This window comes from Pan paniscus, chromosome 16 (genome assembly GCF_029289425.2).
Source record: "Pan paniscus chromosome 16, NHGRI_mPanPan1-v2.0_pri, whole genome shotgun sequence".
Classification (NCBI taxonomy): domain Eukaryota; kingdom Metazoa; phylum Chordata; class Mammalia; order Primates; family Hominidae; genus Pan; species Pan paniscus.
In genome coordinates, this window is record NC_073265.2 from 37,418,895 (window position 1) to 37,442,995 (window position 24,101).

Here is a 24,101-nt window from a genome sequence, read left to right on the forward strand (position 1 = left end):
CGACAATGGCGGCTGCCGGGAAAGCGGTAACGGATCCCGATTTGAAAAGGCCCCGAGCGCTCAGTAACCCGGATCTCGCGAGAACCGGTCGAGACTGGGTGACTGGGAGATGGTGTGTGCCGGGTGCGGGGGGTGGGAGTGCGGGGGGAGGGGAGCCATGGGAGTGGGGGTCAGGGCCGCCGTTGCTGCAGTCGGCCCTACACCTGCCTGGGAGGGCTGGACCAGTCCTGAAAGCCCCCGGTGGTGGTGCCATGTCTGCCCACCAGCCCGCCTGTCGCTTGGCACCAGTGGAGTCTTCGCTTGCAAAGCGGGATTAGACACCAAAGCCCTAACACCCAGACTGTTCAATTCATTCCAGGTAGGGACAGTTAAAGAACACACCACTTTGCATCTTTAAAGACTTCTTGCAAGTCCTCAGACTCCCTTTAGAAATCCTTTGAATTAAGCAAATATAAGTCTCTTGCCATTTCAATGCCTAGGCACCCTTCGGACATTCCATAAATAGTTATTGATGACTGATTGCAATTCACCAAAAGGAATGACTTTGAATTTCTTTGAGAATTATTTGTTCTTAGGGGGTGAGGATTTCCCAGGAACTCAACTATCAGCTTAGTAAGAGAAGACTGCAGTTTTTCTCTGGACATCAATCAATATGGGGAATCCATAATTATAAAATATCGTCTACTAGATGGGCTAATAATGGACATTTGAGGTTTTGACTGTGTGTTTATTGTATACTGATGGAAATTCTATGTGAAGTAGTTAGTTATACGCTCTCAAATTTAATTGCCATATGGAGTTTTAAAATACAGTCGTAGATTTTTCCCCCTAAGTATGAAAAGGAAACCGTTAAATTTAATCAACTCCTAATTCTCGAGTACTATAATCTTTCACACTGACATAACCTTTTTCAGCTGAAAAGTTTAAATGCCTTCCCAAATTTTTTTTTCCATGAAGAAGCAAACATGTACAGTTTAGTTACTTTGCAGAATATCATACACACATCAGTGGTAAAGTTATAGTTAGAAAGTAATACTCAAATAACATAATTTCATCTTCGGCTTTTCAATGTGTAGTTTCCTACCCTCTACCGAAAAATACCAAGTTCAGCTACTTCATCACACACACACATACACAAACACACACACACATAATCAGAACATTTTAATGATGAGAATGCTATTGTAGTTGCTGTATAAATTGTTTCTCATTCAACTCTGAGACATAAGATTTATAATCGCAGAAAGGGCATTAAATTGTGACAGACAAAATCTGGGTTAGAACCCCAGCTCTGCCTCTTTTTGCCCATAACTCCCTGGGCAAGTCACCTCATTTCTCAATCTCTCTACAATAAATAAGGATAGCAATACCAACCTTACAGGATTGAGGTGAGGATTAAAAGAAAGCACTTTATGTAGGAAAAAGTGCTATATGAACATAATGTAATATTACAATTCTCTATCTCCCTAAGCTCAGCAGGGTTTTAGTCAAAGACAAGCCAAGTGATTTTTCCCACAGCACTAAATTATAAGTACTTTCAAAATAGTCATCATTCTGTTATTCTTTTGCTATTGTTGAATTCAGTATGAAAATTGAACCCCACCATCACCAGTACAATATATTCTTGCAAAAATCCTTTAATCAACTCAATGCAAGATTTTTTAAAGAGGCCTTTATGCTTCAAACAGAGTAGTAGGTACATGAGGAATACAAAAATGAGTACAGCCCTGTTGGGAGAGGGCTAATGTAAAAAGTACTATTTAAGTGCTATAATACAAATAAAAGCAAAGTATAATTAAAAAATTATTTACAAAAACAGGAGACTGGCCCACATACCTTAGTTTGCCAATTAAAATATTCCATTAAAATATTTATCTTGATTACTGAGTTTTAACTTTTGTACCCAAGACAAATGCCTCACCCGCTGTAGCTTGGTTCTAGTCCTGATAAAGAGCAGAGGTTAATTCCTACTGAGAGATTGGTGAGGGCCTTATAAAAGAGCTGGATCTTAAAAGACAAAGAATTAAGGCAACTTCTGAAGGGAAGAGAATGATTAATCTTTACCATTCCATCTGACTGCTCAATAGACTGATCTTTCCTTCCTTTGTTGCTATTAATTGCAAAACATAAAGAAAAAACTATTAATATTCTGTTGCTGAATTCCATTTCTGTATTTGCTTGTCTTCCTCTCTACTGTTTTGGTTTGTTTTGTTTTGTTTTGTCTTTTTTGAGACGGAGTCTCGCTCTGTCACCCAGGCTGGAGTGCAGTGGCGCCATCTCTGCTCACTGCAAGCTCCACCTCCCGCGTTCATACCATTCTCCTGCCTCAGCCTCCTGAGTAGCTGGGACTACAGGCGCCCGCCAGCAGGCCCGGCTAATTTTTTGTATTTTTAGTAGAAACAGGTTTCACCGTGTTAGCCAGGATGGTCTCCATCTCCTGACCCTGTGATCTGCCTGCCTTGGCCTCCCAAATTGCTGGGATTACAGGCGTGAGCCAGAGCGCCCGGCCTTGGTTTTTTGTTTTTTGTTTGTTTGTTTTTTAGTGCATGTAGGTACATTGAAAAATTCTTAAGTGATGCTCAAATTCTTATTTTCCCATGATTCACATTGCAAAAGCATTATCCTTTGCAATTGCACAAAATATATTACTGGTACAACTTCACATAATCACTTAGTTTTCTTTCTTACAAATTAGAATGCATTTTTATGTGTGTGTACGTGGCGTGATAGGGGAAAAGCTATTACACATATCTAGAAATCTAATCCTAGAAATCACAAAATATTTTCAATTAATACCTTAATATATGTATCACTTAGGAATTGTGTTCATCTGCTAATAACAATAACTAGAAATAATAGTGTCTTAAGCAAGATATACATTTTTACTCTCTTAAGTAAAATAAATGCAGAAGGAGCATCCCAGAGGATATACAGTAGCTTCACAGTCATCATGAAGTCAGGTTCCTGCTACCTTAATCTTTCACCATCCTAGTGTGAGGCTTCCATTCTTAAGGTTGCCCTATGACCCAAGATGGCTGCTGGAGATCGAGGCACCTTGTCTGCATTGTAGGTCAGAAGGAGTCCAGAAAAAAAGGGACCTATCCAGAAGTCTCACACAACACTTCCGCTTATGGGCAAGAACTTAGTCACATGACACACTCATCTGTGGGGGAGGTTGGCAAATAATTTGGGGGCTGGGCTTACTGCCCAGGGTTCTGTTACCAATGAAGAAGAGAATGGATGTCATCATTCTTCTTTTTTTTAATTTATTTTGTCTTTAAGAATTAAGTTTTAGGGATAATAATAAAATTTTAAAAAAAAAGAAACTAGACAAAAATGGTGGCTAACATTTCTATGGTGACAAAGCTTCTAAAAATACTTCCATATTAGTGCTGATATTCTAGCCCTAGAATTCATAATAAATAGATTACCTTCTCTGGGGGATTCAGAAACTCAAAAAAGAAAAAAGAATTAAAAGGCAAAGACCAACAATATGAAGTAAAACAAAAAGTATGGTATAATTTTTAAGTCAATTTGCTTCACTATATAAATTGCTGGATTTGAAGGCATGAAGTTTTTAAACCTTACAAAGTAAAATTTTACCTCTTTAAAGCTTAAAAAGGAATTCATAACTTTTTTAAATACTATGGTTTATATTTGAAATCTACATATGTATTTCCCTTTTTATAAAAAGTTCATTCTGTGATGAAAATGTGGACATTGGTTACTATCAAGTAGAAAGTAAAGTTTAATCTTATTCTGACGATTAGCTGTTTACCATTCTCTCTCTTCTTCTCTTTTCCTCCTTTCTCTCTCTCTCTCCCTCCGTATCTCTGTATCACCCCCCATACACCCTCATTACACCACAGCTCTGCTTACTTTAGGAGTTCTTTTTTTTTTAGCATTTAGCATTCCAAAAATACATCCTATACAAAGGTCTCTACCAGCTAGCTAAGTGAAGTTTAGAATTAAGACAATTATCTGAATAATCCAGGCAGAAACTCCACTTTTACCTCAATTATTCAAATAATTCAGAAAATAACCTCCATTGCCTTTAGGCATTGCCATTGGATTTCTGTCTGTGATCCTCCATTTCATGAAACTAAACAGAATCCAAAAATTGTACCTTATTACAGCCCTTTTCCTCAAGGGTCACACCATTCCTGATGGCTGCTTATGAGCCTAGTTTGGTGAAAGCTATGATTTTTCAGTAGTATACTGATGTGATATTTTTTCATGGTGTATTGCAAAATGGTAGATTGAAGTGATTTCATGTTACTATGTTTCAATTCACAAAGTGTTTAAACATGCAGAATATATATATGTGTGTATATGCAATATGCAGTATGTATATAAACAAAATATACTTCCATGATTTTCATTTCTAGCTATTTTTATCAGTCAGGAAAAGAAAGCTTTTGACTCAGTCAAACACTATAGATGTTTCCTCTAGGAAAGGATTTAATGCATAAAGTCTTAGAGGCTTATACAACAATTAGTAAGGCTGAGAGGGCAAAGGTCCAGGAGCTATTGCTAGAGTTTGAAATATTAGGAAGAGCAGGAGTCACAAGGAACCATGGCCAAGGATCCCTCTGACCTGTAACAACAAGATAAATCTCAAGACTTCCTTGTGCCCAGAATCTGCTGACTTAACATTCCATCTGCCGTTTGCTGATACCCACAAAGTTACCTGCAGCCACTACTGAAATTGATGGCTTCTCTTTCCCTTCCTCCTTGCAAATTTTGTAACAGTGCCTCTCCTTGGTAGAATTTAGGTTGAAATACTATTAGCAACAGAGTTTGAGAAATGTCTCATAGGAGACAGAACTTAGAAGGGCAAAAACGATGCTAAGTGTCAATAGGTAATATTTTGCACAGTTTCTAAACCATTTGGCATGCTTTCTGAGGTACCCATATATGAAGGAGACAGTTACCCTATGTGTGCAATCGTGCTTTGAAAAATAAAATCAGGTCAAATGTTTTAAAATGTGTAAATTATACATAGAAAACAACAACTTACAAACTGAGAGATCTCAAACCGAAAATGCTAAGTGGAAGCTCAGAGGCATGGCATTATAGGCTGGCTTATAAAGCAAAAATGAAACTTTAACTTTTACGATGATTTGTTATTACCATGGAGGTTTTCAGACAACAGATTGGTTTAAAATTCGTCATCTTATACCATTTTTGGAAGACAACTTAAGTTTTACTTACAATTGTCAGAGGTATTTACAAGAAATAACCTAAGTTACTCTTACATGGCTAACTGGTTTTGTCTGCTCCGAGGGTTCTCAAGCCTGGTCTCCATTTTATTTTGTTTTAACAATCCATTCATTCATTGTGTGTGTTAGATTTAAAAATGCCTGAACTTCTAAATAAGATAAAGTATGTAAAAATACTTGTGACTTATCTTATTCTCTTGACTCCATTAACAAAACTCAATTGTGAGTTCCTTGCAATATCGTTCAGGCTACTAAAGAGACTGCATGGTAATACTGTCAGTCTAGATGTTCTGACAGTTCCAACGTTACAGAGCAAATGTAGGCTTGCATAAGTGTCCATGTACTTCAAACCAGATTTCTGCATCAGCACTCTGAATATTTCTGGAAACTAGTATCAACAACATTTCTGAAAAATCAAACCCTATTCTTCCCAAGTGCCTTTGCTTTGAGCACTATCTAAAGTCCTCGGGACAGTCACATAGGAACTACTGTAGAACTACTGTAGACTAAAAAATTATTACAATTAATCAGTCCTCAAAACATTAGGCTTACATTTTCTCCTCAAAAATCTTCATATTCTTAAGTACTGTTTTAGATCATAGTCACTAACTTCAATTTATTTTATACTGACTTTTAGGTAGTATAGAAAAAGAAGGCCCCTCCTTAGTTCTTTCTGATTATCTCCTATAGTTGCCTAAAGTGTCTTCGCATCTCACCAGATAAACGTTCATTCAGTTTAGCTTTGCTTAATATATGAGAGGTGTGGCTTTTATTTGGCTAGCCTAGTTTTAGAACTCTGATACCAAATATACAAGTGTTCATTCTTTAACAATGCACAGAATCCTGAAAAAGAAAAATAACTCACATTCTACAAAATCATACATTAAAAATAACTGGCAACTTAAGAAAATGGAAAGATAAGCCACAGACTGGAATAAAATCTTCTCAAAACGCATATCTAATAAAGAACTTATATCCAAAATATGTAAAGAACTCTTAAAACTCAACAATAAGAGCACAAGCAACCCAATTAAAGAGTGGAAAAATCTGAACAGACACATAACAAAGAAGATATGCAAACGAAAAATAAGCATATGAAATTATCATTAACATCAGATGTACTGGGGGTTGAAAATTGGAACAATAATGAGAAACCACTATATATTATTGGAATGGCTAAAATCCAAAACACTGACAACACTAAATGTTGAAGATGATGTGGAGCAACAGGAACTCTCATTCATTACTGGTGGAAATACAAAATGATGCAGCCACTTTGGAAGACAGTATGGCAATTTCTTACACAGCTAAATATAGTCTTACCATAGAATCCAACAATCACGCTCTTAGTTATTTGCTGAAACAAATTGAAAACTTATGTCCACACAAAAGCCTGCACACAAATATTTATAGTATCTTTATTCATAATTGCCAAAAATTGGAAGTAACCAAGATATCTTTCAACAGATGTATAGATAAATAAACTGTGGCATATCCATACAATGAAATATTATTGAACAATAAAAAATAAATGAGCTATCAATCCATGAAAAGTCATGAAGGACGCTTACATGTGTGTTGTTAAATGAAAGAATCCAGTTTGAAAGGGCAACAGAGTCTATATGACTCTATACATACATTCTGGAAAAGAGAAAACTGCAAGACAGTTTCAGATCAATGGATTCCAGGGGTTTGTGAGGGGAAGAGGAAGGGATAAATAGGGGATATTTAGAAATGTGAAACTATTCTGCATGACAATATAATGGTGAATATATGACATTGTACACTCTTCAAAACTCATAGAACTGACCAACAAAAAGAATAAACTCTAGTGTAAACTGTGTACTTAATTAATAATAATGTAACAAAATTGTTTTATCAATTGTTAACAAATGTACCACACTAATGTAAGATGTTAATAACAAGTGAAACTGTGAGAAAAGGGATGGGAGATATATGGGAACATTCTGTACTCTCTGACTTTTCTGTAATCCTGAAACTGCTCTAAGAAAATTAAGTCTATTCAATAACAAAAATAACTGGCAATATTTAGGGAAAAAATTATGTTGGAGAAAAAAGTGTAAAACTTACATAACATCACAACCATAGCACTGCAAAAAACATTTACAAAGCTAAGAAAATGCTAGCACAATTAAAAATAAAAGTTACGATATATATTTCAATACATTTAGAACTTCACAAATTTGTTTGAGTTAGGAAAGAATGATGGAATAAATAAACCAAAGGTTGAGTTACAAAAACAAGGACAAATGCACAAAGATCAGGAAGAATTGTGCAATAAGCATTTTCAAGACAGATCATATGGTGAAATTAAGCCAAGAGGAAAAAGGAGGAGTGAATGGGTGTTGTATATAGGACTACTTTCCTCCACAGCTTACTACCTTCAGCTGTGTTAGTGGACTTAGAGTGCAACTGCTTTTACTTGGTAGTCAAAACATTAATGTATTGGGGAAAATCATGTATAAAACAATTGATTTCCACATTTCATTGACATTCCTATTTGCCAATTATTTTTTAACTGAGTCCTATTACAGAGGCATACATTATGTTAGAAAACTGCTCTTGTTTCTCTATCTTTAGCAGAGCAAAATAACTTAAGCTAATCTCTATATATTATACTGTAGTTATGGCTCACACATTCGTGGAGATTGTGCCCAAGGTACCCTCTCATACTCATTAGATTCAACAGTGAATATAGTAGAGGGCTTAAAGTACACTTTAAATGAAACAATTGAAGGCTTATGGGCAGTAAAACTAAAAGCAATTAAATGAAATTTCATTTAAATAGAACACTCTGAACTGAAACATTTAGTACATTTTTCTTTGCAGAAAAGTTTACCAGAAAACAGAGCATCTCATTTTCAATGGGACTCATCAACCAGACCAGCATTAGATCATTAACTACACTAAAGTGTCATCATGCTCAATTCACTTAGGAGTCCACATACTTAGATCATTTCTTCACTGTTGACAAAATCCCACATAGTCATTTTCTAATCAAATCGAATTATCCTATTACTGTACTCTCTAATCCTATTTCAGCACATTCAGCCTTGGCTTAGTTTTGAGATATCAGATGGTAAAAATGACCTAAAGGAAGATCTCCAAGGGGAAAAAAATAGAAAACTAATGGGGTGGCTTTAAAATATGTAGGAGTTGGCCAGGCGCGGTGGCTCACGCCTGTAATCCCAGCATTTTGGGAAGCCAAGGCAGGCGGATCATGAGGTCAGGAGTTCGAGACCAGCCTGACCAACATGCTGAAACCCTGATTGTACTAAAAATACAAAAAAAAAAAAAAATTAGCCAGGCCTGATGGCATGTGCTTGTAATCCTAGTTACTCAGAAGGCTGAGGCAGGAGAATCGCTTGAACCCAGGAGGCAGAGGTTGCAGTGAGCAGAGATCGAGCCACTGCACTCCAGCCTGGGTAACAGAGGGAGACTCCATCTCAAAAAAAAAAAAAAAAAAAAGTAGGAGTTTAAGCCATTCAATACTTCGTTGTAAAACAGGGAATGAGATCATGTACCATTCATTTACAGCAGAATTTTTTAGCAGGCTCTTTGGATTACCTTGGGATTATAAAAATGAACTTCCAGAGATCCATGAATACCTGAGCTGTGAGCAAAACATCTGTATATATGTATTTTTAGGAAGAGGGCATATATTTCTTAGTGAAATTTCAAAATCATTCTTATTCCTCCCCCCAAAACAATGATTAAAACTGTGTATGTAGACAAAAAAGACATGGGTAGATAAAAATAACACTCATATACATAGGAGTTCATTTTTTGAAAAAAAAAAAAAAAGGTTGACTTTTGAATATAGCTAATTACCAAACATCATCTAAAGCCAAAAAAGCATTGGATTAATCTTAAAAAATAGTTATACCAAAACTAATTTATGTTTGTCTTTAATACATGTTTTAAAATTTCACATTTGAAAGATATGCTACCCAATGTTTGAATCAATAGCAATATTCAAATTAAAAAGCACAGCTACATTAAAATATTTTAGTTAAGGAATAGTAATCAAACCTCAGCCAAACAAGATGTAGATTTTCCTGAAAAATTGAAAGTAACATGTTGGCCTCATAGGTTGAAGAGGTAAAGGTGATCTCACTTTGCAAAAGTTGAGAGCAAGAAGTCAACTAGAGCCAAGATGGCAAGAATTTATGCAAGCTAAATTTTCCTCTGAAAAGAATCCTGAGCTCAGTTGTTAGAGGAAATTCTTGTTTTCAGTTTCTTTGTGACAACCTCATTCTAGAATATATTCATTACAGTTGGGCTATCATGCTTTCTAAATTCCTATAGTTACCATGTCTTCTAACAAGGTGGACAATTAACACTTCCAATCTCTGAGATAACAAAAAGTCTTAGTCATATAAGGGACACTATTTAGAGTATAAAAATAGCAATAGGGTAACAAAGTCGTTTGAAATTAAGCTGATCTATAATTATATAAACTGAAAAATGTCTTCTGTCATCTTGACATTTTAATATTTCCTCATTATAGTTTAGATTTTTATCTTCATAGCTAGATGATACATTTTCTGTATTTTAGTATCCTATTTAGAATAAATTTATAAAACAACCATACACACTCACCCAATAATCAAAAAGTAGAGAAATTTACTTTATTTATTTATTTACTCCACTTCTGATTTTATGAGGACATTTACATGAGGTCACATATTAAAACAAATAATTAAAAGAAAATAATATTATCATTACCTGAGAAACCAAAATTGCAGTAGTTAAGGTGATTTAAAAAAAAGAAAAGATATAAAAGGCTTAAGGTCTTATGTAGTTATTCATTTTCAGCTGTTAATTTGACTCTGACATCGCTAGTAGCTAAAATAAATGCTAACTTTAATTAGTTACATGATTTTCATTGTATGTAAGAACAGAACATACCACTTTACCCTGGGTTGATTTAAGTGAGGTATGAAAGTTCAATTCATTAAACTGGTATTGAAAGAAATGCTTTTGGGGATATATCTATGAAATCTAAATTTCTTGGGCATCTTTATATAAGAAATAGTAAGTTATATGTTGACCAACACTTTAGTAACAGCTCTGTAGTAGATATAGAGCAGGTTGTGTAAGCTGGCTACTGTTTCACATAGAATTCCTGTATATAAGCTGAGAGCATAATGTCAAAGCATAGTAAAGGCAATTCTGTTTGAGGAACTTCTAAACAATGTGACCCACATATTTACCTTTCTAATAACTTGGATTGTTCTGAAAATAAATCATAGATGCTCCAGAAGTATAGATTATCCACATGTGCTTTGGAAAGGCATTCATATATTTCATGCCTTTCAGCAATTTTTTTGGTAAAAGTTGGGCAGTAGATATTGGCAAGGACCTGAAGTACAAGTATTCTGTGTTTTATCTTTTTGCAGTACTTCATCCCTTCTTTGACAATGGGTAATAAAATATGAATAGCATATTAATCTGTGTTTGTATAGAACTTTGTAGAACTTACCATATTATTTTGCCACGTATCTCCTCAAGGGCAGAGACCAAATCTCATTTATCTTTGTATCTCAGCATCTAGCAAAGAAAGTGGAACCTAATGGATTTTTAATCCATTATGCTTTCCTGAATAAGCCATTTTGCAGACTTTTGAGAGCATCATTACCTTTCATATAGCTTGAAAAGGGTCAGGGTCATGCACCAACTAATACCAAGGAACGTAATTTATAATCAATGCTTTCCTTTGGCATCAATTCAGAAGCATTAATGGGAAACGCTAGCAACCTTCAAAATGTAAGCATGTGTGTATGATGTCAATGACATGACAAATCAACATTCACACAAATGATCTATGAAACAAGAAGCCTATTCTACCTTTTAAACTAAGTGAGAATTAGAACTGTAATATCCAGATTTTAAAAATCAGCTTTATGGGCATTTACCATGGAGCCATATTTCAAGTCATAAAGTGACAAGTCAAAGTCTCCAACTATGATAATAAATTATTGGAGTGGAGCTCATACATCTGCAGCAGAATCATGTAACTTAGTTCTGCTCCCTTGAGCTGGGCCTGCAAAGAGAATGAATGGTCGTAGATCATAGTAGGGAAATACAGACTCAACTATACCACTGGTCCAGACAATGTCAAAATCAAAATCAAAGGAATCAAATTCATAAAAAATTGTTCATACTTTACAGACAAAATGTTTATATGATTAGTCTCTGAACTAATTTTGAATAAATTATTTTTGTAACAGTTTGGGAACATACATAGAATAATAGATGGAATAAAATGATCTCCTTTCCCACAATCTATGACTGACTGCATTGCCAGAATTCAATATCTCTAGCATCTGGCTACTTTATTTTTATTTATTTATTTATTTTGAGACAATGTCTCGCTCTGTCACCCAGGCTGGAGTGCAGTGGCACAATCTCAGCTCACTGCAATGTCCGCCTCCTGAGTTCAAGTGATTCTCCTGCCTCAGTCTCCTGAGTAGCTGGGATTACAGGCACCCACCACCACACCCAGCTAATTTTTGTATTTTTAGTAGAGACAGGGTTTCGCCATGTTGGTCAGGCTGGTCTCAAACTCCTCACCTCAGGTGATCCTCCTACCTCGGCCTCCCAAAGTGCTGGGATTACAGGCATGAGCCACCACTCCTGGCTGCATCTTGCTACTTTAATTGGTCCCAAAACTAGTAATCTCTGGCATCACCTAGGAAATTGTCAGAAAAGCACAATCTGAGACCCAACCCCACACCTACTGAATCAGAGTGTGCATTTTAGCAAGATCGTTGGAGATTCATATGCATGTTATACTTCAAGAAGCACTGTTCCAGCCCAGAGTGCTAATAAAGAATGTGGCCCTTGGCAAGTTTAAAAAGGGTCAATAAAACCATGGCCATGGAAATGTCCCTAGAATAAGATATGTCTTTCAGTCTTTCATAGAGGGCAGTTAGTTCACCTACATTTTAGGACATCTTAATAGTTTAAAATCAAAAAACAACTTTTAAAAAATGTGGTCTTATATGAACTCCCAGTTATACATTGCCCATTTTTTTGTAAGACCATTACATTTCCTAAATCAGTAAATACTCTAAATAATCATGAAGTTTGTCTTCACTTTGTTATTGAATCTAGTTGCACTTACATTACGTTTTCAAAGTATTTTCTTTAGATGAGTGTCCCAATTCTGTATCTACATTTCCCCCAACCACTCACAGTCCAGTAGTTATAAGGTGAATAATTAAGATTGTAGGGAATCTAAAAGTGCTTGCAACTTGTAGGTTCTGGATAGAGTAGCAAAACATAAATAGAATTGGGAACCCTATAAATGAGTTTGTTGAAATGGCCAGACCCCTAAAATAAGGATAAAGAGCAAGGTTTCTGTTGTTGTTTTTTGTTTTCCTTTGCTTTGCTTTGCTTTACCTTGCTTTCAGTGTCGGTTAGGTTTAGAATCTACATATTCAACACTGTTTAGAAAACGTACCTGGCAGCTATCTAGAGCTTTATCAGAGCGTTTCCTGGCTGCTATTTTGTTGTCTTCTAGCTTGTGTTGGGGAGACAGGTCTCACCACGCACCATTTCAGCACTACGGACAGCGCCTAGGCGCCTTCTCCTAGAAACGGAAGGGGATTCAGTTGTGTTTGTGTGGAAGAGAGAAGGGAAAGAGTAGAGGAAAAGAACTCCAAACGACACATTCAGTCTCCAGTTAAATCAATACACCTTTTACTCCTGAATTTTCCTTACCGGATACGAAGAAACATGTAAGAATTTAGTGCCTACTGTTCTACTGAAAACGGCTGTCACCAAAGCACAGCAAAATGCCCGCAGCACAGCCAGGAATGCAGCAAAGAGAGCAAAACAAGGATTTCAGCAGTAAATCAATTAAACCCTCACTGCCTTAGTAAACAAAGATAATGATGAAATCTAATTGCTAACCTTCAGGGTGTGTTGTGAGAAAAAAAAAGGAGTGTCTATTTTTTTCTTCCTCTCTTTCTCTTTCTTTTACCAGAACTGAAGAATAGATAGAGCCTGTTGCTGCTGGAGCTGATTCCCTTCCCCTCCTCATCTCCCACCTCCTTTCAGTCTCACATACACACACAGATGCTGCCACAGACACACGCGAGCGCAAATATTTACACACTGCCACACCGAAGAAATCCATGCACGTTTTCCTGCAAACACGCGCGCGCGCACACGTACTTCGGCGGGCGCCCACGTCCTCTGTCTCACCAACAGACACAGACATTTACACTTCTAGGCCAGGAAAGCGCTAACCAGGGCCCTGTGACTCTACGCAGGTTCCAGAACACGCCTTCTACATTTGTTACTGAACCGATCAGCGAACACAGACAAACGTGCCAACACTTAAGTCTACTGGCTGGACTTCATCTCCATGGCAACAAGCATGGAAGGTGAGACATCGCTGTCTGCGAAGTAACTTTCTCCCCCTTCCCTCCGCATTAACTGACAGCGTTCCAAATGCAGGTCCAGATGAGAAGCATGTCCTCATTCTCTTGTATTTCTGAAGCAAAAGAGCGGGGGGTGGGGCGGTGGGTGGAGGAGCCAGTAGGTCTGATAAGTTCAAATTCTAAAGGGGAAACAGCACCCCTAATGCTAGCGCCACCGCTGATGCGGCTGCCAGGCGGGGGAAAAGTGTTGTGTACGTGCAGATTGCTGATGCTTCTCCCATAATGTTTTGTAGGAAGTTTCCATGCTTCTTCGGTTTAGTGCGTAGAAAGAGACCTGGAAACAAACAACGCAGAATGATGATGATGGTCTAGGCTTCTTTAATGAGATATTTGGAGAATTTTCAGACCAGGTTTCCCAGTGCGTTGGAAGGATTGAGTGTCAGAGTCCTTGAGCCATCCAAAGATTCTCTTAAAGAGAAATTCTCTTAAGGTTGAAATCTGAGGGTTTAGGGGTGGATTCTGGCAGATCCTAAGGTCTGGGATCTCTGGAAAGCCCTGAAATTTATGCATTTCACCATGATGAAGACATCTAGGTTTGTAATTTAAGGTTTTCCTTTTATTCCAACACATTCGATTCTTAATGATTAACTACCTCTGTGCAGATGTGGTTTCAATAATGCTTCTTTTCTCTCTTTTACTGGGATATAATCTTTATATTTTGTGTGGAGTGTGTATATGTATGGAATGGTTCATTATTTTTTAAGCTTGGGTTTTCTTATATGTCTTATTTCATGAAATTATGAATGTCATCATTAGCAGTAGAGATTATTATATCTAATGACCAGTGCTAAAATACTTTCTACCTAGAACATCATATTCCACTCTAATAGTTATTATTTCAGGTTTATTGTTTGGAATACCATTACTAGAGAAATAAACAAGAGGAAAAACCTGTTGATTAAAATAAAACACAGGAGGTTCTTTCTTTAATGGGTACACACTTTTTAACATTAGTTTCTGTAATTGTGCATTGTTGCATGATTAAATGATTTTATCTGAAAGGTATATTTTTATATCTCTAGTAAGGTTATTTCACAGAAGACATAAACATCACTAACAATATTCATGAATATGAAAGGCTGCATATCAGGTATAAAAATACTATCATCTTTGCTTAACTGCTTACGGAGATATGATTTGTAAGTACTGATCATAGGAAGACTTTGTTTTTTACTTACTAGTTGCTAATTACAAAGCAACTTCATGAGATTTGGGCTATTTGATATCTACAGGAACACCCCTGGCCCAATCTTATGACTCATCAGTACTTAGAAATCTTAGTGCCTGACAATTGCCATGAAGGAAATGTACTTTCAACCAAGTTACTCATTGCCAAAGTACCTAACCATTTATTCCAGTGAATATGGCTCAAGACAGTATTTTATCATTTGCATCAGTAGTATTAAAAGATGCTTAAATATTTTAATCCTTATATATAGATCCTGATATTTAAACTGTGCATTGTTTATTTTACCCAATTTTGTGGTATAATATATTTCAAATAATTTTTACCACTACCCAATTTTACATTCTACTTATTTTTGAAAGTTCATTTTTTCTTAACTATTTTTATATGGATTTTTTAATATACGGTTTTGTAACTTAATCTAAATTTTCTCAGATTTCTTTCTTTTTCTATTTCCCAGTAAACAGGATGTTAAGATGATGCTTCTCCAGAGCTAGGCATTACAGTGTCTGTTGTGAAGAGCTCTTCCAGCAATTAGAGAAAGTGAAAATGCATATTTTATCTATAACTGTTGAGTATTTTGAACACCTTAGTAATTGTGAATGAATCAGTTTTATAACTGGGGACTTTTGTTTTTAATAATATTTTGTTATTAACAATATTTTCATATCATATTATGCTCTATATCAATAGAAAAGCAGAAGACTTGGCACACTTAACAGTATATTCTCAAAAACTTTGGATTTGTTGTTGAAATGAGACAAGTTCTTCATTTCACAGAGCAAGTAAAATGGAAAGTTTGGCCAATTGTTTGAAAAATTTAGGCCTGAAATACTGATATTTCAACTGCTATATATATGGTTTAGATTACTAAAACCATCTATTTGCTGAACACATTGTTAGGCAATTGCTTAACTTTTTACTTCTATTTGCTTGTGTAGGCACAGCCTGCAGCAATGGACAAATTTTTAATCAGTCTTTGAATATCACTTTTTCAGTTGCTCTCCTTGACCTGTATTTTGTTTTCATCTTTAGTATAAAGTATATTTTATGATAAATATAAAAGCCTGTTTTCCCTTTTAAGATATTAATAAAACATTTGTTCTTTCTCAAACCATTTTTTTTGTTGTTAAAAATGGAAATTTTACAGTTCTTTGAATCCAGGTAAATTTACGGAGCTCTTCCTTTAAAAACTAAATATGCAGTCATGTCTTCATTATTGAAAGTGATTCATCATATGATTTAACCTTCTGTACCGACTAAGTAAAACTTATTTTCTGTCAAGTTTATTTACCACCTGACTCCATTTTCTCATTACCCCTCACTCCTAAATCCAATTCAATTTAGTGTCCCTCCTAGACTCTCAACTAAATTTTTATAATGATGAAATAATTCTGAATGCCAACCATAAGACCCTGTTTTTCAGTGCTTAGTTTCCATCACCGCTGCAGAATTTGACACTGTTTGCTAATGCCTCATTCTAGAAACCCTAGCCTCCTTTATTATAGGTGAACTTTCTGCTACAGATTTACTCATGATTCATCTTATATAATTCCACTAGGAGATCCTCCTTGTAGGAGAGGCATTCCTTGAAGTTCCTTGCTAGGCTTCTTCCATCTTTAATCTTTTCTGGTAATAGAAAATAGACTTTAATGGAATTACAGTAAAATTGCTCTCTGGATCAATCTAGAACAAGTCCATCTGGCTTCCTACAAGATAATATTTCAAATATTTGAGTCTACCTATTGTCCTTCTTGGTCTTCCCTTTCCTAGGCAAAACTCAACAATTCTTTTCTTCTCTTTAAGTTTTGATCTGCAAATATTTCTATGTACTGGGCTCTCTCCATCCTGGATAAAGTCTTCTACACAAACGTTATTTGACAACAATACCTTAAAATATTCTCCCCATCAAAAATTTTATGCTAGACAAAATGATCTGGATAAATTTATTGAAAGCTGACAATTGAGTGCCTACTATGCACCACACATGAGTACCACAAATTCACCAAGTCCAGAAATAAACTTGTCATTTACTTTTTAAGTCTATGCTTTGCTCTTATTTTCTTTGTTTTGATTAATAAAAACACTATATTTACACTTGTCCGAGCTTAATAGTGTAGAGTCATCTTTGATGCCTCTCTCTCCTTGGGCCCACTACTTTCCAAATCCTATCCCTCCTACTTTTCTAAATATCTTTCCAACCTCTACCCTCTTTCATACATCTACTCCCTAGTGGAGACCCTCATTGCTTCTCACCTGAACCATTTCTTTCCCATGATGCTCTCTCCCTCAAAATTATGTCTATTTCAGTCTCATCATCAAGCCACTCAGCCTTTAAGCAAATAGATTTCAAACTGTTAGCCTGACAGTCAACATATTTCACAATTTGGCTCCAACCTACCTTTCCAACGCTTTGTTTCCCATACTCCCCCTTGCCTGTACCAAATTGCTCACTGTGCTCTGAAAAAATCCAGTACTTTTCTGCCTTCATATTTATTGTCATGCTTTTTTCTTCTTCACAGATCTGAATCATTCTGTCTCTCAAGACTCAGTTCAAATACAATCTCTTGCAAGAAAAACTTTCCTGATCCCTCGATGGGTGATATCTTGATTTCATCTAAACTTGTTTATCCTTTTTGGATCTTCTTTTTTTTCACCAAGATGTTGAAGATAATATCAACACTATGTGGGTGTTGTGGGAATAAAATAAAATATGTAAAGCAGTATTTGATACACAGTAGATTTTAAATACAAGTTGGCTTCCTCTTCCTTTTTTATTGCTTTTGTAGAAGCCTATGTTGTTGTTTCTTTCCTTGTGTGTACATGGCTCTTCTCCCTTACTAGTTGGAATCTCTTTAAGTAGAGGAGTGCATGTCTACTAGAGCATACTAGCAACCCAATAAATATGTTTCAATGAAAGTATAGTGAATATATGCAGTGTTACTTTATATGTGGCCTGACACATTATAATAATGTTATTACTTTCTATCATTTGCACCCCTATTCAATTTAAGACATTTGCTTTTATAAGCCACCACCTCATATCTTTGGCTCAGGCTAACTTGACTAATTGCAGCTTACAGATTTATTTTACATGAATTGCCAAGTCATTATCTCCCGTTTGGATTTGGTGCATCTCCTTCCCTCCCACTTAAACAAAGGGCTTTAGAAGTGTTTCTATTAAATTTTATGTTCTAGCTTCAACCCAGAATTCTAGGCATCAGAATTGTTTTGAGTGTTTTTTCCATGTGCTATCATATTTCAGCCACGCTTTGTCAAATTTAATAAGCTTCACTTCAATATCTTCAACTTAGTCACTGTTCAAAAACACTGAAAAGCATGTGTAGATTAAAGTGAAACCTTTGTAATACCACACTGGAGACCCACGTCCATGATTACAGAACCCGATATTTATTAGGGTAGTTCAGATCTATGAATCTACATAAAAACACTATTATCCAGGCATATCTCATATCTTCCCCACAAAGATATCATGGGAGACTGTTAAATGCATTGCCAAAATAACTAAACCATGTCCATGCTATTTCTCTGATTCATCATATTACTAGCAAACTTTTGAAAAGGAAGTGAATTGGCATTACCTATTAAACTCATGTTAACTTTTAATGACTTCTTAAATATTGACAAATTACTTGTTAAATAATTAATTATGGATTTGCAACAAAGATCAATTCCGAGTTGCCAATATATAATTTTTACAATTCCCCCTTACTCCTCTTGAAAATTGAGACATTTGTCCATGTCCTTACCTCTGGCAGCTTTTTCATGGTCTGTAATTTCTCAAAAGTCTTGAAAGTATATCTCCAAGTTATAAATTGTCTGATCATGAGATTTTTAACTCATTTAATGTAGCTAAACATTATTCTACTGAAGTATTATCCGCTTACATTGTTTGATTTTTTTTTTGTCATTTCTAAAGCCCATTCTATATTGGTTAAAAAGACAGAAGTAGATTAAGTAGTTCTGCCTTTTTTTGTTGTTTGATAGCATTAAACCATCTTGTACAAATAAAGGGCTTAATCTTATATTGGCCTATCTCTTGATCTGAACATACGGTATGTGAAACCCTTCCACCTCAAAGCCTTTGTAAAGGCTGTTTCCACAAATTTCAAATCTATTCTTCCAAATATTTTCATGGTTCCCTTCTAGACATCATTCAGGGCAAATATTGTCTCCTTAGGGAAGCCTTTGCTGACCTCTTTAACTAAAGGAGTGCTGCTTATCCACCATCATTCTCTTTCTGCTTAACGTGCTTTGCTTTCTTTCATAGCCTTTATGACTATGAGTACCTGGTATAATATATAGATATGGATATATAGAGATAGATATTTTTAAATAATTGTGTCTGTCTTCACCACTGGATGTAACCCTCAGTTTGGCAGGGGCACATTGTTATCTAGTTCACCACTGTACTCTAGTACCAAGAAAAGTACTGACATCTAACAGATACTCAATATACATTTGGTTAATGAATAAATTAAAATATTATATGTTACCTTAAGTTCATTTAGCTCTTTAGATTTCTTAACAGCATTCTGACAGTTTTTGGTCACTTCTCAGCATTTTCCCTAGTTATACTGCATTGCTGCTATATTTGTACCAATAATAGAGACACAGAGTGCTTATAAATTATGTTTAAAGCCATGAAATAGCCATTCATCTATTCCTCCAAGGTAGTATAAAAATGGTGACTTTGTTTATTCATTAACAGTGACTCTGCATATCTACTCATTCTTTATGCCCTTACCTGATTCCAAAAGCCTTTGAAGTATCTTACAATACCTTCTTAGTTAAGGGTAACAGTCAAGTAATGTAGAGGGCAAGGACAGAGGAAGAAGGAGTAATTATACCGAAATCTTAAGCTAACCAATGTCACTACAGTTTAATACAAAATTTAACCCTGTACTTCCTGGCACAAACTAATGCCAAAATATAAGATGGCTATATACCTTTCCTTAGAAAACAAAAGGAAACTCCCAAGGTTGTTAGGAAAGATCTGTTTTCTCCACATTTGAATACTAAAAATGATGTAAGTCTGAGAATGCTAAGTAAATTTGATAGAAAAGAACAAAAACACTGAACTCTGAAAGAGCTACTGAGTTTTTATACTTATTTTCAAATCCAATTTTTGAAATCAAATAAAAATTTTCTTTTTCATTTTAACTAAATGTATTTGCATGCTTTTTGGATATCTAAAAACTAGAGTTTTGTACAAAACTTTATTTGAAGGACTTTATTCCTCAAAAAATATATTCTTCAAAATATTTAGTTTAATTCAATTAAAATATGTATTGAATACCTACAGTGTGCTGGGAACTGTGATCACTATGTGAGAAGTAATTATTTTCCATTTAAAAATGATAAATAACTCATTAATTTACATATCATCTAAGGCTCTAGGAACAAAGTATTATTTGCTGTATGATGGACATATTATATTCTAAAGTATAAAAGGATTTTGTTTGTCTAACTAGGAAGATGCCTTGTTTTAAACTAATAGTAACAAATGACAAGAATGTTTTATTGCTGCCTCTAAAAAATGCCTCTTTTTGCTGGTTTGTTTTGTTGGTTAGTAGGTTTTAAGAAAAATAAGAGAGTAGTGGATTAATCACTGGTTAAGAGCCAACAGACTTCACTCCTCCAACAATCAGCTATGATACTGTGTCTGTGTCTACATTATGCATTTTCAAAAGATAAATAAATTTAGCTAACATCATAACTATAATCAGTTTAGACTACTGCTAGATGATAACAAAAAGAACTAGTTGAAAAATGAACAGATCATTAAAACTGCCCAGGTGCTTTAACTTTTGTGATGTCAATTGTTAAAGGTTGGGTTCTCCAGAAGCCAGTCTCTGAGACAGAGGTTAGTTTGCTGAATTTTTATTGAGGACTGTCCTTGCGCTCAGCACCCATGGAAGAGTGGGGAATTAAACAGGAGTGGCCAGAAATTGAACTGTGCTCTAGACCCAATGACAGTCTCCGCTGACCCCATCTAGAACTCTGAAGCTAAAATAGTTTTTTAGAGTTGTCCCCCTTTGATACAAGATGGCCATGCCTTTATACTATTATATAATCAATGATTGAGTATGGTCTTCCCTGGGAAGGGCCATGACTTTGGGTGAAGCAGCTCTCTGCAATCGAGGCAATCGGTGAAAGGGGCTGACAGCTGAAGACTTTGCTGCCAACATTCTTTGTTGCTGGGCAACAAGTCTTTCACTGAAGGAAATCTATTGGGAAACCACAGCGTCCATCCATAAACCATGTTTATTGCCTCCTCTTACCCACATAGCCCCTGAAATATCCACATGTTGTAGCCCAGCAAGGTTATGCTCTAGTAAAAAACTAAATGAACAAGTTAGTTGGCTGAATCATCTCCTTGGTCCAACATCTCTATAGAGAAACATCCTGCTATTCGGTTTCTCCTTCCATTAAATAAATGATCCAGTGAGTATATGGATCTTAACAAATGATTTTTAATTGACAAAAGCAAGAAAATTAGACATTTAGTCAGCAAAAGAAGTTCCAGTTAAGTCTCAGAGTCATTGGAGATTCAATCCAGTCCTCTGTGCCTTTTACAGGATAAATACTACAACAAGAACTCAATCTTCAGAAAGATCATTCTCAGCCAATAAGTGTCCCTATATTTAGAAAACTAAAGTCTTTTCACTGTACTGTATTGATTAGGACAAAAAATGACTTAGTGGAAAGAAACTCAACAGGGGTTTGAACAATATTTTTTCCCTTTACTAAACAAAAAAATCAAACAATGAACATAAGCCATAATTATTGAATATTTCTACCACTTAAGGTTTGAGGATAGAGCTTTTTTGTAATCTAAATCATTATAAAACAAAATATTGATTGATATTAGTTGGTGTATTATTTGCAGAATAACTTTGAAAGCTACAAGTCCTGCTTTTCTTACTCTCTTTCTTCATTCCTTACCTCCCATCCTTTATTCTGTCTCAGTTGTTTCCTGAAAATTAGGTCCAAACAAATCTCAAGGGTCAGTAATTTTAATACATATAATTCTTAAAAATTATCAGAAAAAGCAACAATAAAAAAGAAAATACCAACAGTCTATTATTCACAGTTATTGGATGAAAAGCTATTTGGTGACAGTCCTCTTAAAAAAGGTGGCTGTACATTAGTAATTATTTGATTAATTAAATTTATCTTTATTTGTAATTAATTCATTTAACTAACTTAAGACATCAAATGGGAAAAAAACCTATTTTGTTTCAGTTGAACATATACTTTCTGAATGCTTTAGTGGTAGTTTTAGAATCTCAGCACAATAGGGACTTAGGAGTGGAAATCTTGTTGGGAGGGAGACTGGGGAGCTTGTCTTGAAGTTGAATTTGCAGAGAAAGCATGCTGTTTAACTTGGATTTTATGTTTACTTAGAGTGTTCTGAAGGCTAATGGAGATGGTGGGGAGGTGGCTAATGGCCATAGCCACTGCTGCTTATTACTTGCAAGCTGCTCTGTTGGGCACTGCCTGCATTAATGTAATTTTAAAAACATAATTCCTCTCTTTAAGAAATTGACACTTAGTGTATCCAGTGGTAGTGAAGAAAAAAATGTAAATACATACATATAAAACCTAAGGGGATGAAAAGAAAGAAGTCATTATATCTGTTTAAAAGGATCAGAATCTATATCAGTCAAAATGGCACTGGAAATAGACCTTGAAGTATGGACTTTAAACAGCTTGAGCAGCTTACATGCTATGATTTTTTATATTATCTACCTACACGTGCAAATATGAGGTGAAAATTAGATGACAATTCAGATCAAAGAAGCAGCTATCTAACTGTCTAGCAATGAATCAAAAGATTTTAGGGCTGATAATTTGAATATTCACCTTCATACTTGATTTATTTAGAGTATGTAGGCACAGTCTTATGTGTCCACAAAGGAAATTCTTCAATTACAACATTTAGAAGTAGCATCTCCAATGCTAATTTGATTCCAATCTGTATCTGATGATGCTTTCAAACATCTTTTGTGAGTTAAGTCAAGAAGGTTTGAAAAACATCAGATTTTATTAAGCAACAACCTACCCAATACCATACAAGGGTAAAACTAAACTGAGTCCAATTTTGTACCTAGGCGAAGAGTTGATTCCAGAAGGAACTGTGAAGAGCCACAACAATGTGCCAGTGAATAATGAGTAGTACCTACTGTGGCAACTCTTCAGCTAAGATGAGTGTCAACGAAGTATCAGCTTTCTCATTGACTCTGGAGCAAAAAACTGGCTTTGCTTTTGTTGGGATTTTGTGTATCTTCTTGGGACTTCTTATTATCCGATGCTTCAAAATCCTGCTAGACCCATATAGTAGCATGCCTTCCTCTACATGGGAAGATGAAGTTGAAGAGTTTGATAAAGGGACATTTGAATATGCACTCGCGTGAGAGTTCCAGCTTTATGGTTTTTATGGTTGTGCCATCGGGACACATTCTGGATACAATTGTAACTACCTTGAGGGTGTGGGAGAGAGGCTCATTTTGTTCAGTGAATTCAATAAACATCTGTGACTAATTTCTTCACCATGCTGTGTAAATGATAAACTATTGTTGGGATTCCTCACTTTCCTCTGTTCCCACTTAGAGGTTTCCAATGAATAGAGCATAAGGATGGCTGCAGCCATGTTTACCATCTTTATTCTTATCTTGAACAACTGCCTTGAATTTCTGCTTCCTTTCTTGAGCTAATAAACTGTGCTAAAGGCATCTTGCTCTCTCCCCTCTGCAAAGCCCAGGCATCCCCTCCACATTCCTGACTCAGACCCCTTTAGCTTTAGTGAGTCAGGTCTTAAACAGAGAATTTAGTCCAAAGAATAATCAAAATATTATTTGTCTAATAATAACCATAGGCCCAAAAGTTTCACAGGTGAAAAAATATCTCAAAAATCTAACACCCAAAGCCTACAAGTAGTCACAGGCCCTAAAGGTCCCCAAATTTCACAGAGCCCTGACCCTCCTATCTCTTCTGTTTGTCGAATCTCTTGCAGTAAAATCCCATAGCTTGGAATCCAAACCAGATCTGCCTCATACTGATGCTCCCTCCCCTACCCCTTGCATAAATAGAATTTAAAAGGGAGTTTCCAGCATGACCTAGCGGAAAGAGTACTCTAAGCAGAAACAAAGACAGTCTCAGCTGTGCCACCAGTAGAGCTATGCTCTAATGGGT

The 24,101-nt window shown here is 35.7% G+C and overlaps 1 protein-coding gene across 4 annotated transcripts; it reads left to right on the forward strand.

The window, feature by feature from the left end:
* Window positions 1-16: 16 nt before the first annotated feature.
* CTXN2 (cortexin 2) lies at window positions 17-23,458 on the forward strand. Of its 4 annotated transcripts, none has more exons than XM_034938720.3 (3): window positions 17-112; window positions 13,526-13,639; window positions 23,021-23,458. In XM_034938720.3, exon 3 carries the CDS (start codon window positions 23,078-23,080, stop codon window positions 23,321-23,323), a length of 246 nt encoding a protein of 81 aa, XP_034794611.1. In that variant the 5' UTR covers window positions 17-112; window positions 13,526-13,639; window positions 23,021-23,077; the 3' UTR covers window positions 23,324-23,458. The 4 variants fall into 4 exon arrangements, 3 of the variants coding, with proteins under 3 accessions (XP_034794611.1, XP_034794610.1, XP_063452699.1); XR_010109910.1 differs by lacking the exon at window positions 17-112 and adding an exon at window positions 133-358 and having other exon boundaries at window positions 13,237-13,639; XM_034938719.3 differs by lacking the exon at window positions 17-112 and adding an exon at window positions 166-358.
* Window positions 23,459-24,101: the final 643 nt, after the last annotated feature.

Coding starts and splice junctions, on each gene's coding strand:
- CTXN2 (XM_034938720.3), top strand. CDS start 23,078: ATGAGTAGTACCTACTGTGGCAACTCTTCAGCTAAGATGAGTGTCAAC.